The sequence below is a fragment of the Thermobia domestica genome, chromosome 18 (genome assembly GCF_964235325.1).
Source record: "Thermobia domestica chromosome 18, izTheDome1.hap1.1, whole genome shotgun sequence".
Classification (NCBI taxonomy): Eukaryota; Metazoa; Arthropoda; class Insecta; order Zygentoma; family Lepismatidae; genus Thermobia; species Thermobia domestica.
The window spans coordinates 125,976,056-125,990,741 of record NC_137471.1 but is presented as its reverse complement, the minus strand read 5'-3'; the positions used below and the strand labels follow the sequence as shown (position 1 = coordinate 125,990,741).

The following is a 14,686-nucleotide window of genomic DNA, read 5'->3' as shown; positions in this document are numbered from 1 at the left end:
GAGGTATTTTCAGCTGCGATTGTGCATGTATTGTATGTAGCATTGTGGTGGAGTTAGGTTGTTCTAATACGTACTCTTGAGGTGTAAAATGGTCCGTTTTACAGTAGCAGAAAGAATTGATATTATATTTATTTACGGAGAGGCGCACAAAAATGTTCCCAACGCTAGAACATTGTATCACAACCGATACCCTGACAGACAACTACCTAGTTTAAAGGCATTTTACCGAATAGTTAAAAACCTTTTCGGTAACGGAGAGTGTACGTCCAAGACGGAAACAGCGACGCACATCTGCAACAAATGAAAATGCAGAAATTTATGTGTTGGCAGTAGTTGCTCAAAATCCCCACATTAGCTCACTTCAAATTGCACAAGATGCAGCAATGTCACCAACTAGTGTTTTACGCATACTACATCGGTTTAAATTCCATCCATTCCATATGTCCTTACATCAGGAATTGCATAGAGATGATTTTCAAAATCGTATCAATTTTTGTGAGTGGGCCTTATAGAAAATACAAAACGATCCTACATTCTTCTCACGAGTACTATTTTCCGACGAAGCCACATTTACAAATCATGGACAAGTTAATAGATATAACATGCACTACTGGGCCGTAGAAAATCCCCACTGGCTACGGGTGTTGGAACATCAGCGCCCATGGAGTGTGAATGTCTGGTGTGGCATTATCGGTGACCAATTAATAGGACCTTATTTCATTGAAGGTACTATAAAAGGAGCAAAATACATGGATTTCCTGAATGGAGTGTTGTCAGAGTTGTTAGAAGCGATACCGTTGCACATACGGCTAATTATGTGGTATCAACATGATGGCTGTCCGGTTCATAATTTTCATCAAGCAAGGACTATTCTAAACAGGAATTTCCCCAATCGCTGGATTGGGCGTGCCGGCCCTGTTGCTTGGCCCGCTCGTTCGCCAGATTTGAAACCTTTAGATTTTTTTCTTTGGGGTGTACTGAAAGATGCATATTATCGAGAGCCACCAACAACACCGGCAAATATGAGAGAGCGAATTCGTCGTGCTTGCGCCGATATTTCTTCACGTACATTGGGCGACACTCAGCTGAGCCTTAGGACCCGTATTGCAAAGTGCATTGAAGTGAACGGCCACCAGTTTGAATATTTGCTCCACTGAATGACATGATGTGCCAACGCCATTTTAGTGGTTTTCAGATTACTAAATTTCTTTCATACACGGACACTGCTACTACGAATGATGCATAAACTTTTCATCCCTCCTGTGTCAGCTGAAGAACACATTAAAATTGGACAATTTTTGCAGTTGTTATGACCAAATGCATAGCATTGTGATAGCATTTGTAGACATAGAAAAAGCTTTTGACAACATAGATTGGAATATCATGTTCAGAGCTTTAATAATATACTACTTTATAGGAACCAGACAGCTGTTATAGGAAGAGATCAGAAAGGAAGCAAGAGGCAAGGATGTGACTTTCACCTTCTCTGTTCAACGTCCATATAGAAGAGGGTATGAAAGAATTCTTTGATAAAAACGAGAAAGGCGTAAAAGTAAATGGTTAGGTTTTCAGCACAAAAAGGTTTGCTGAAGACATAGCATTGATAGCGGAGAACGAAAAGGACTTGAGGAAGCACTTTCAAACTTGAACGACCAACTGGAAAAATAATGCAAAATGAAGATAAATAAGAAGAAAACCAAAGTGATAAAATGCACAATAGCAGGACAGGAAGAGGCAAACGTATGGTTAGATGGAGAGAAAATCGAAGACGTTTCCCTGTTTAGGAAGTCTAATATCCTTGGACGAAAGATGTGGAAAAGACGCAAGTCCCAGAATAGCGCAGGCTAAACAAGCATTCAATAAGAAAAGAAGACAACTGACATCAAGAAATGTGTCGTTGGACGTTCGTAAACGATTTATTAAGATCCTGGTATGGAGCGTGGAGCTTTACGGATCAGAGACGTGGACATTGAGAAAAGCTGAAATATCCAAGCTGGAAGCATTTGAAATGTGGTGTTGGGGCAGAACGCACCTCATATCATGGACCGAAAAGAAAAGGAATGAAGACGTAATAAAAGAAGCTAATCAAGGACGACAGATCATGAAGATAATGGGAAAAAGAAGAAACAGCATCTTATTCGGTACTCTGATTGGATCACCGTGCTGATAGAGGGAAAGGCAGAAGAAAAGCCAGAAGAGGAAGACCTAGGATGGGATATCTAGATGCAGTTACGAAAAAGAGACCTTATCAAAGTATAAAACAGCTCTCGAAAGGGAAAAAAATTAAAATTTCCATGTTGCCCACCAACCTATGGTTGAGATGAACAAGAAGAGATGACCAAATGAAAACCACCTATTCTAAAAATACAATATCTTGTATATGCAGGTTTACAGATACGAATATCTAAGCTATGCTACCATTAAAATGATCGCTCCTCATTCGGGAATTGACATCGAAAGTTATTTAATATACATTACATAAACTTATCTCGAAAACCTTGAAATAAGTGCAGAATTAAAGCATTTTGTTCCTCGCGTAGCTTTAAAAACATTGAAGTAACTTATTATAAACTGCAGTAATTTAATAAAATTTTTGTTCTCGTACTTCGTGCATTATTTTGCTTGAAAGTTTAATATCATTAACAATGTAAATACATCAAAATTAGATGAATATGTAAGTCTCAATTTTATTGTAGTTGTAATCTTAATATGAAAATGATTTTTGTTAAAACAGTATGTACATAAATCAAAACGTTCTTTCTTAGAAGTACTATTTGCCCTGCACTAAATTTTATAAGGGACAGATTGAATAAAGAGAGAAGGAAGTACAGTAGGATGTATTTTATCAACTTCACTCCTAAAAAATACAATTGACGGCGATATGTTATAGTATCACGATTGAAGGGAGTTCAGATGTAATGAGCTTTTCAACGTTCTCACTTATGTCTTGTAGATTGAAAGGAATACACAATAAGTATAAACCTATTATAGTATCTGTGGTGGCTCATGACGGAAGTTACACTGGTAAAAATTAAAGTTGCTTAAATAAATGAATCACTATATTACTACATTAAGTAAGTTCTCTTTAATGAGTTTAAAATGATAAAACAAATATTTACTGATGTGTCTTCTGTCGTTAGCCGCCACTTGGTGCAGCAAGAGAAAAGAAAAAACGGTGAAATGAATACAATAAAAAAAATAGATGAATCTGAGTATATGACATGATCAAGTGGCTTTGTTAAGAGTTTAAATTTGGAAAGGAATGAGATGCTATGTGGGGAATTTATCGTTATTCTTTATCCACTGAAGAATATAAATGTGAAACTTCTCAGATGACTGCTTTAGACTTGGGATAGTTTATGAAATAATAAGCGCGACTGAAACAGGACGGATCAAGTGGTGTAACAAAAAGTAGTTGTGAAACGAATCATAAGATGATGGAAGGGATCAACAGGCTTTCCATTGTATTCTCTATAAGTGCGAATTCAGTGGAAAACTGCAGATAATAGCGTGGCAGCTAGAAAACCGACTTTAATTCCGGCTGTCTCACTCACTGAATTTTCACAGTAAACACCAGCTTATATTTAGTTTTGATCTATATAATTTTCAGCTGTGTGATATGTCTTATTTTTCTATCGTTGCAGGAAATTCGCTACTATGTAGGCAAAACAGTTTTAGTTATAAATGTATTTTTGTTTGGAGAGCGATCCTAATTTCTGAGTTGAAGCATGTAAATCATATCGTAGTTTAATGTGCCATGTGTTTTAGATCAAACGTCAAGTGATTATAAATCGCAAAACAAACTTGGATATAAAAGGAAGAAACTGAGATAGGAAATATAATTGCGCGTAATGCGATGGAGTCTGCAATGTACCTCATTGGGCTCTGGGTGGTTACCCAGAAAATGTTATTTTGATGGTGCCAAACACGAAATAACTATCACTCCAAAAGCTATTTTCAATGATAAATCAGATGGAATACTTTTTCACTTTAAAGTTCCGCGCGACGTCCAGTGTCCTGTGGGGTAAGAAGAACGTTCCATTTGACATGATTGACATATTGCTACCTCGCTTTTGTTTCCTCTTTCATGAGCACTGACATATTGTTTAAAATACTCGCTATATAGGTAGCGGATCACTAAATACTACTTGCAGAGCTCTGTTTCATTTTTCAGAATAATTATGCGATCTACCTAACAATAGGGAAGTCCTGCAAGTTTCCTAACTTAACACGCTTTAATCCCTCTGCAAGCTGTCCTACGGTTTAACCGTCTCGCTGAATTTCAATGATATCCTCAAAACATAATCTCTCCCTCTCTCTCTTTAAAAAATCCATTCAAATTTTCGATTGTTACAGTAATTATTGCAGTAAGCAACTAGGCAACGATGAAGAGAACGGTGTTATGTATTTACTATAATTGCTGGAAATAAATGTTGTATCGCGACAAACAACATTCCATAAGCACATACCTACATGGTAATTAATACTCAAGAAATAATATAAATGAAGGAGTGTAGAATACAATCTTTCATAAGAAAGCATTGTAGATTATTTTACATCATTTGTTTTAAACATACAAATATAGGGGACGTAAATAAACGACCAAAAATGCCATCAAGACTAATAGCATTTTTGGTCGTTTATTCTTGTCCCTATTATACCAAGGTACAGCATGACAATTAAAAGAAGAGTGATGTTACCGGAGATTATTTATAAAGTACTAGAATATGTATCATATGTAAATATAAAAATACTGTTATGAAGGGCAATTCTACTACAAATCTAGATTTTAATGTTCACCTCCGGCAACTTGTGATTTTTCTCACTTCCCTTCATTTACAGGCATACACACCGTCCCTAATGTGCGTGCTTCATGCAGACGAAAAGGGTCGCCACCTTACCATACCCTGAATCTGTATACAATAAAATGGTAGCCTGTAGTGATGGAGGGTGTTTCTCGCAATTACTTTCACGTGCCTACCATACTCACACTCGCTGACGCGTCTGTTTCCTACGTTAGCTTAACCACAATTACAAGAATATGGTTTTTGGTGGTTTTCATTGAATTATAGTAGGAAAATTGTATAGTGGTGCCTTCCTAAAGTTAAGCTGATAGGTCAGGGTGGCTCAATGGTAGAGCACTTACCTCTGGTGCGTGGGGTCCCTGATACGATCCCCGGCTAAGTAAGTTTGTGGGGGATAACATTGTGTACGTGGGATTTCGGTTACTTTCGCTTCCTCCATCATCAGTCACTTCCTTCAATCATTGTCCCCCTTAGCCTAAATGGCATAATCGTGGGACATCATACTGAAAGTTAAGCTGCACTAAGGGATATAATGTCGCATATAAGGTCCATGTTCCGTTAAGGGGGTCCAAAACTACACTGGACCTTCTTAAGCTAAGCTAAACTAACCTGACCTAACGTAACCTAACCTACCCTAATATAACGTTATATTAAGTAATCAAACAAAAATCAATAGAAAGAAGTGGTGTCAAAGACACTGGACTCCCTTAACGAAACATTAACCGCTTATAAATTACAGAACTACAGAATATTTCTTCACACAGTATGTTTACACTATATTTGGTTACAAGCATGCCCACATTTGCTAACATGCCTGCTCCCTACAGACACATCGCGAGGTTCCATTAGTTTCGCCTTGATCTGACTTGGTTAAATACTTTCTTGCTTTTTGTGGCCATCTAATACAGGTTTGATCGTTTTCTACACTATACTCGTTTGCGCGAAAGCTTACTACGGATGCAACCCCTTCATGGACCCACCTGGTTCCCGTTTCTTGACAGATCAGATACATTTCTTGGTTTCAGTGACCACCTAACCCAGGTTGTTTGGGTTTGTTCCATTGTAGCTTTTATAATATTTACACCCATAACGTTCGAGTCCTCATAAAGGAATCTGCAACTATGGATCCATGAATGCAACTCGCTTCTTAAAAACCAATTTGTAAGTTAGTTGGAGTAAATTTCGTGGTAAATAAAATGCAAAAGAAAGTTGTGTATGCACCCTAAAATAGGACAGCACGTATAAATATTGGATGATCTAAAAAATTTTGCTACCAGTTAACAGAACTTAGCCTATGTATTTCCAATTAAAATTGAAAGCTATTAATATGTTTAGATTGCCTTTTCTAAATTATATTCAGGAGAAAGAAATTGAATTAAAGAAATATATGTTTATCATTATCATGACACAATTGTTCACAGCATACATTACAAAATTCATGAAACAGAAAAATCCTGGGTTTCCTTATTTTAAATGGTTTGCTTTACTTCGACATGTCATAGAATAAAACTTCTGTCACAGATTACTATCTTATGATTTCTCCAACGTTGAGGGAAAACAGGGAATTTTCAGATAGCATTGCCATCTTGTACAGCACAAAATTCTCAGCTTTTACAAGTTACCAAATAATTCGGTAAGTACTTGAGTTAGCAATCTCAAATAAACGTGACAATGCTTCTTAAGACATACTGATTTGCTCTATAAATTTAAAGTCATACTGTACTAGTGAATTTTTCCAAGTTCTTGCACCATTTACATACTCAACTTTTCTCTCTTCGTTTGAGGCAACACTGTTTAACTGACTCCTCTAAATTTGAAGTCATCTTAAAGAGTTCTTATCAGTGTTTAATTTAATGCGCACAAATAGTTACTACTTCATTCCTTGTGTGTGTTAAAGGCATTTAAATTTGACACATGTTTAACGTTATTTCTCCAAAAGTATGCAACACTGATCTACGAGTGTCATCTCTTTCTTCTTTGTTTTTATTGCTGATTCGAATTATGAAATCAAATTTAGGTCATTCCATTTTTTAAAAAAAAAACATAACTTTATATTGGGTTGGCAACACTGTTCATCTGGTAATGTTACTCAATATATGGATAGGTGTCGTCCTTCCTATAGTTGCTTTTTGGAAAGTTTCGCTTCTTTCCCTCTCTTGGTTCCTCTGTTATAAACGTGGGACATTTTAAATGGTGCACCCGGTGTATATATATATATATATACGAGGGTCATTCGGAAAGTAAAGAACGTTTCTGTATAAACACTTTAATAACTGATATACAAAGGCGAAATTTGTGTTACATACTATGTGATACTTAAGTTACTTTTCGACATAGTCGCCGTGTAAATTTAAACACTTGTCATACCGTGGTACAAGTTTTTCTATGCCTTCGGCATACACAGTTGCCGCCATCACTAACGGCTTCCTTAAGTTCATCATCACTGCCGTAGTGGCTTCCACCCAAAAAGTCTTTCAACTTGAAATTTCAGGAAAGAATTCGTGCAGCACATCAATAGTGAATCGCCTATCCTTTGGAATTTTCCGCTCAATTCTTCCTTTGAGTTCGTCAGTCACAACAGAAGGCCGGCCCGAGCGTTCCTCATCGTGCACATTCGTCCGTCCGTCATTAAACATAATGCACCACTTACGAACTGATGCTTCATTCATTACATTTCCATACACCTCAGTGATTTGTCTATAAATTTCTATCGGACGCACTTTTCTTGCATTCAAAAATCTTATCACACTTCGAACCTCACACTTGGCGGGATCAGTAATTGTATCGCACATTTTACAGTCGCACAGCGAAGCAATAACGGAGCGTAGCGGATCGCAGCTGGTGCCAGACTGAGGTTAAAGCATGCCCAGGTCAATAACCCAGCGGCAGCGGGGGTGGGGGAACACGCGCACGCGCTAGCGCAAAACGTTCTTTACTTTCCGAATGACCGTCGTATATATGGGTGTGTTTGTATTATTTATTTGCGAGAAACATTGAATCATATTGGAAAATTTCATGTTTCCAGACGGGAAATTTACCTTCAGGAACTGGTAGCACTGCCTGTCTGAGTAAATATCCAACTTGTTAGATTAGTATATATTTTGATATATAGACCAACAGTGGCTGATCTATCCTTGGCCGTGAAGCCTAGCCCCCCAGTTTTTTGAATGATAAAAAACCATTGAAGGTATTATTAGTATATTTTTCAGCTTATAGTAAGCTATCATACTCTGGGTTCTGGCTGCCCCACTTTTTACCTTCTAGATCTGCCACTGAAAACCAATATACTCATCACTAGTATCAAACTTAATTAATTGAAAATCTAATAGTAATACTGTTTTCCTTAAAAAAAAAATAATAAAAAAAATAAAATGTTGATGGGTCAAAAATGACCTTATTTTCGTCAGAAACGTTATTTCTGATATCTTCGCTGAGCGAGTGTTAATGCAACAGAATCTCAACTATCCGGCCTAATGGGCATATCGAATAACAAATAGGCATTCCATAAATACTCACTTCCTGAACCACCCATACATAGCATTAAAAACACCATTTTCATTCCAAAACTAGCTCTTTTCTTTTCTCTTGGTACAGCACAGTATTTAATAAACCATTCTTATGTTTTCTGCAATGCGTTTTAATAACTCATTATATAAAAAGAAAGTCCAAAAATGAAAACATGTATAGTATTTGTACATATTTTAAGTCACATCTTTAAAATAGCTGAACATTAACGAAAAACGCACGATTTTCAAAACAAATTACATGTCCTTATTACATATGCCTTACTTTACTAAAAAGAAATATTCTTTTAAAACCAAGGCGCACAGTACGGAGACCGGATACTTGCGATCCGGATAGTCGAGTCTACTGCAGTCCTTTTTTTTTTTTTTTTTTAACTGGTACAGACAAATTGTGCATGATGTACAGATGCTTTGTCGTGTTCAAGACGTTATTTTTAGTTTCTCCAATAATATTTGTGAAAGTTTATCGAAATTTCCAGTTAATATTTTCATATTATAGTACCTAAATATTCAGGCTCCAGGCATGAAATACAGTATAACATGTAGGTAAGTAAAACAATTTGCATGGAAGGTTTTGCGTTCAAACTTTTTGCGCCCAAATGTCATGGACCTAATATTAACATAAATCTCAAAGAAAGAGGAATACAGAATGGACAGACTAAAGAAGAAAATCAATACAGAGGTTTTGTGAATGCGGCATTTAACACCCAAGTTCTATAGGTCATAATTAATGAGTTATTTAGTTACAAAATTAAATGTTAAAATAATAAAAACATCAATATTTCGAAAGCCTATACGGTAATAATACCCAAAGTGAGATTGACGCAATGCCATTTCAATATACCTTACAAATAAACACTATTATCTTGATATAACATTATTTTGAATAAATAGATTATAGTTATCAGCAAATAACTTTTTTTAAAATAAAAACTGCTTCGTCGAGTACCATTGGAAACATACAAAAACTATGAGTAGAATTTGCTACCGCTCAAAATTACATATCTGTCAGACATTTTACAGTGAACCCTTTCTTCGATTCTTTGTATAATTTCACACGAACAGCTTTTGGTAATTACATAACTATAAACTATGTTGCGAACTTTATCAGTGTTTACTGTATGTTCGCAAAATGCTGCCATATGAAATTGCTCCGAAGATATTATTTTTAAACCTATTAAAGAACTCTGCGTTATATTTATACACTTTCCGAAACAACACCTGTGAAATAACTCAAATCATCAAGTTGTTTTAACGTAGTTTCAATTTCCTCTAAATATGACACAGCATGATCACAGTATTCGATACTGAGGTACTTGGAATATATATTTCTTCGTCCATGTTTCTGATGTTATACCAAGTCGTGGCCTCTAAAATTCGTTTTTCAGATGTTAGTGTAGCGTCCTTAGTTTTCAACACTGAATGATCAGCAAGGTACTGTGAATTTTTGTTTGATATCCAGATTTGAAACATGTTATATCATTTCAGAATATTCAATATTATGTTATTTTAGCAACCCTGTTAGCTAACAGCAAGACAAAGAAGCTGGAACACTAATAACAAATATGATGTCTGCATAGGAAATAATTGTGTGTAAATTCAAACTGCTATTTAGAGTGAACGCTTTTCATTATAAAGGTGGGGAATGTCTCTCCCCATACCCTTCCTGACACACTCACGGTGTTATCTAGGCTCATACATATGAGTTATCACTTCGAGTTTAAGTTAGGCATTTTTAGAACATCTATTAGAATCATAATATATGGTGTGTCACTATAGAAGCGAAAATAAAACCTCGGAAAGTATATTTTACGGTGTATTCCAAACTCAGTATGGCTGTATAGTCTTATGTTTGTGTCAGTAATAAAGTGCTACTTCTGAGTGTAAAGATAACCGTCTTAGAAATAATTGGAAGTACAAGATTTGTCTTATCTGGATAAACACGAATATAACGTTAAACACTACCTTCCAAAGTAAATGCCTTCCACGTTCACTATGAAGTATTGAACTATGTAGAAATAGTGATATGCATTTTCAAAAAAGTTCTTCCCTAACAAAAAAAAAAAAAAATCCGGTCTTTTGCGTATAAGAATAATCATGACCAATCTGAAAGATGTTTTTGCGAAGCAGTTTATCAATTTTATCAATTAGAAAACGGCTTTTGAAAATTATTGTCTTTCGCACACGTCTGTGATCTTACATACATAAGTAATCATGTACACCTACTTTCCGTGGCAAGAAAGTGAGTTGCCGCCTTGAACAGATGAACTTTGACATCTTTAAGAACGACACTGTAGTTTTAAAAAAAAAAAATATTAGTAAATACTTTGCCATGCTCACAGCAAGTTAAGGTCCTATCACCTGTAATTGAAATCATGTCCAGTTTGAACCTACATTTAACGAAAATATTTGGCACATCATATGCTGCACAAGTAAGTATTTGCAATTGCAAAATAACTACTTTAGCAAGAGTCTTGCACGCTGCGAACAACTATAGGAGTTGTTGTTATAATAAAAATAAGTAATTATATATTTGACAATAAATGGCTTACCACACTCAGTGCAAGTTTGTTTCATAATTGTATGGGTAAGCATATGCAATTTGAAACTAAAAGGTCTTTACTAGTAACAGTGAAATCAGCCCTTGATCCAAATTGGGTTGCTATTGACCCAAAGGTTACCCTTCACCTAAAACTACTTCAAAAAAATTTTTACCCCCTACCCTTTCCAAATTATCGTATCATACATGCTCAAAATTGAATATTATTTAATTTGGGAGGGACTGGTCCAAAAATTTCGTAAGTTCCCGAAAAGATTGTAGATACTATCCAGATACAAATGTGTAATATTTTTCAAAACTATCGATGCGAATTTTCTTTATTTTTTTGAGTGTTGCAAATTTCAAAAAAATTGTATCAAAAATTTTTAGAGGGGACACGTTCCTGACTTATTGGTTTAAAAAAATATTCATATCCTTAGGTACAACATATGTTCTATTGGGGCCTGAAAGTGATGGCAACATTGTCAAAAAGAAATAAAACTGAAAACAAACGTGTTTTTCGCAGTTTTTCCACCATTTTTGCGCTTTCAAGTTGAGGGCCCCATTCAAACAATTGTTTTCCGAAGTTCACAATTTTCCTTTTTCTTGCGTCCCTTCTGCCTCTGTCGTTCCTTGGCTGCTTCGATTGTGCCCATTTCGGAATAGAAATGAAAATGAAATGAAATCTTGGAGTTTTACGTCCCACAGTTATGCCGGTTAGGCTAAAGGAGACGGTGATGATGAGTAATGAATGAAATGGTGGAATGAAGAAAGTGGGAGGAAACGAGAGAACCCCGAGAAAACCCACGCACACGGTGTTTGTCCACCACAAAGTACACTTGGCGTGGGCTGGGATCGAACCCGGGAACCCAAGCACCAGAGGTGAACGCTCTACCACTGAGCCACGCGGCCCCCATTTCGGAATAGAAACACCAAATATATCCACAATAGTGCTTCTACTTCAACCGACTCTTGCAAAGTTACACATACCTCGCGTCGGTTCCATTTATCAGTGCTTGCTTCAGTGGCCGCACACAGTGGCGCTCTCTACCGTGAGCTGTGTAACTTTGTTGTGCAAGAGTCGGTTGAAGTGAAGGACTGTTGTGGAGACGCATTTATTGTTTGGACACAATAGAAGCAGCCGAAAAACGACAGAAGCGGAAGGGGCGCAAAAGAAAGGAAAATTGTGAACTTCGGCAAAAGATTGTTTGAAGGGGCCATTACCTTGAGGGCCCCAAAATGGTAGAAAAACTGCGAAAAACACGTTTGTTTTCAGTTTTATTTTTTTTGACAATGTTGCCATCACTTTCAGGCCCCGGAAAATTTTTTGTGTACCTAAGGGTATAACAAATTTTTTAACCAAAATATCAGGACCGTGTCTCCCATAAAAAAAAATTATACAATTCTTTGAAATTTTCAACACGCATAAAAATAAAGAAAATACGCATTGATAGTTTTGAAAAAAATTGCACATTTGCATCTAGATAGTATGTACAAAATCTGTGAAACTTTCAAAATTTTTGGACCACCCCCAGCAAAATTAAAAAAATATTGTTTTGAGCATGTATGATAGGATAATTCGGTAAGGGGAGATCAACAAATTATTTGGAGGTAGTTTTAGCTCAAGGGTAACCTTTTTGGCCAATAACGACCCAATTGGGAACAAGGACCGATTTTATTATCTTACCAAGAAAGGTCCTTTCTGAGAAAGTGATTTACCTGATTGTAAAATATGCTATTGATTACCCTTATGAACAATTAAGAAACTTTTTAAACCATTGTTCCGATTATCCGTTTTACCCCTCTTAATAAAGGCTTGTGGTCATTCAATCGTATGAGCAAGAATTTGTTTTTAAATTACCTAGCTGAGTAAACGCTTTGCCACATTCAACGCAATTATATGATTGTTATTAATATGAGGAGGTATGTGTAATTAAAATTTTCCTTAACAAATGGTTTGTCACACTGAATATCAACTATATAAGTAATCATGTGGTTCTTCCAGGAACTAATTTAAGAAAACGGTTTAATACGTAAGATTCAGTATGTGGTCTTACAACTCTGTGGCAAACATGCGTTTCCAAACTACGTAACTCAGTAAATACATTTCCACAATTAGTACATGCATGTAATTATCCGCTGTATGAGTTATCACGTGCAATTACAATTATCTACCTAGCAAATACTCTCTCACACGAAAGACTGCAGATGGTCCTCACGTGTATGATTAATCATTTGTCTTCTCAAACAACATTTCTAATTAAACATTTTTACTCAGAGTGCAATGTGTGGTTCCCATCTATGTTCGTAGGCTCGTGCATTGTTTGAACTATTTTTCTTAGTAATGAATTTTTGCTTTCCAAATGAAACAGAAGTACGTGTAATTTTTCTATGAATAATCTGCATTTTGAAACTACTTTTATTAGTTCACAATTAATTCAAGTATGCCGTCCCTTACCTGTGTGTAAACGAATGTGCTTATTCAAAGTACTTTTCTGAATAAACTGCTTTCCACAATGAATGCAAACATAAGATCTTTCTCCTGTATGAGTCATCATATGTGATCGCAATTTGTCTCTCCTGCAAAACACCTTGCCACACAGATGGCAAACATGTGGGCTGTCACCTGTATGAATAATCAAGTGTCTCTTCAAACAATTCCTTGTAGTAAACTCTTTTCCACACTGAACGCAACTGTTTAGCCTTTCACTGGAATGAGTAAACATGTGATATCTGAAGTAATTTTCCCCAGCAAAAACTTTCCCACATTGTATACAAGTATGTAGTCCGTTAGCTGCTTGAGTAACTATTTTCTTTTCGAAGTCAGATTTCCAAGCGCGTTCTGAAGGGTCATTCTTCTCTATAGAAGTTTTTCTAAAGAGAAAAGAAAATGTATTAACCATTATTGGATCCTTATATATATTATCATTTTTTGTTTCCTGGTCATGAGTGAATGAGTGAAAATAAAACAGGAACTAGTAATAGAAGATCTTTACTTTTAGGAACACTCATTAATATCACACACACAATGGTGGACTGCCCCAGGAGGAAATTCTAGCCTGGACTCTTTTCTCAGGTATATATTGACAATATTTGATATAAAGAAAATTTACTGACTGAAAATTTGTGTGTAATACCAATATCGTTTTTAGCCATACAGAGCCGTATATATAAAACCACTTCACTAAGACCATTAAGAAATTGAATTTTCATGATCCCTTACGGAACGAGACAGTTGCAAATTTCATTTCTTAAGCATTACTAGCGACAGTTACGAAGTTAACTAATGAAGGCAGAAAATTCTCTCGTACTTATATAGTTAGCGCATGCGAGAGACCAGGGGATAATTCCTGGCGAAAACTCATTTGGTTCACTCATAACACTATAACTCCACGTTTCATAAAACATCGCTGCTCAAGAAGACAACCAACTTCAAAATCTACCTACTAACTAGCCAATGATATTAAAATCGAGATCACAATGCCATATTATATAGGAATATGGTGGCTTAATGATAGAGCGCCCATCTCTGGCTGCAAGAATCATAGGTTGAACAGACTATGCTATGTAACACTGTGATAGATAACATGAGGTCCGTTGGTTTACTAATACAGGTAGTTCTTTATTAAGTTTTGTTTTCTTTTTTCTCAGTTTCTTTTCATTATTCACGTCCTTCAGTCATCACCCGTCTACTTTAGCTTTAGAACATAATCGTAAGATCTCAGAAACCCCATTTCATTTAATAGTATCTTAAACCAATGATGCAGTTTGTTGTCTTTCCAAATTCACGTCTAATTCTTTACATCTCAGACACTGAA

General features: G+C 36.0%; 2 protein-coding genes across 3 annotated transcripts in view; both read right to left on the bottom strand.

Annotated features, from left to right (window-relative positions):
• The window catches only part of LOC145675691 (uncharacterized), a 211,119-nt gene extending 197,669 nt beyond the window's left edge, over nucleotides 1-13,450 (bottom strand). For both annotated transcript variants that reach the window (XM_081746293.1, XM_081746295.1), the window contains exon 1: nucleotides 13,327-13,450. The gene's annotated coding sequence lies outside the window, so the exon portion shown is untranslated. The remainder of the gene's footprint in view (nucleotides 1-13,326) is intronic.
• Nucleotides 13,169-14,686, bottom strand: part of LOC145675692 (uncharacterized) — a 40,266-nt gene continuing 38,748 nt past the window's right edge. The window contains exon 3 of the mRNA XM_081746296.1: nucleotides 13,169-13,742. Coding sequence (XP_081602422.1) covers nucleotides 13,307-13,742 — 436 coding nt within the window. The 3' untranslated portion in view covers nucleotides 13,169-13,306. The remainder of the gene's footprint in view (nucleotides 13,743-14,686) is intronic.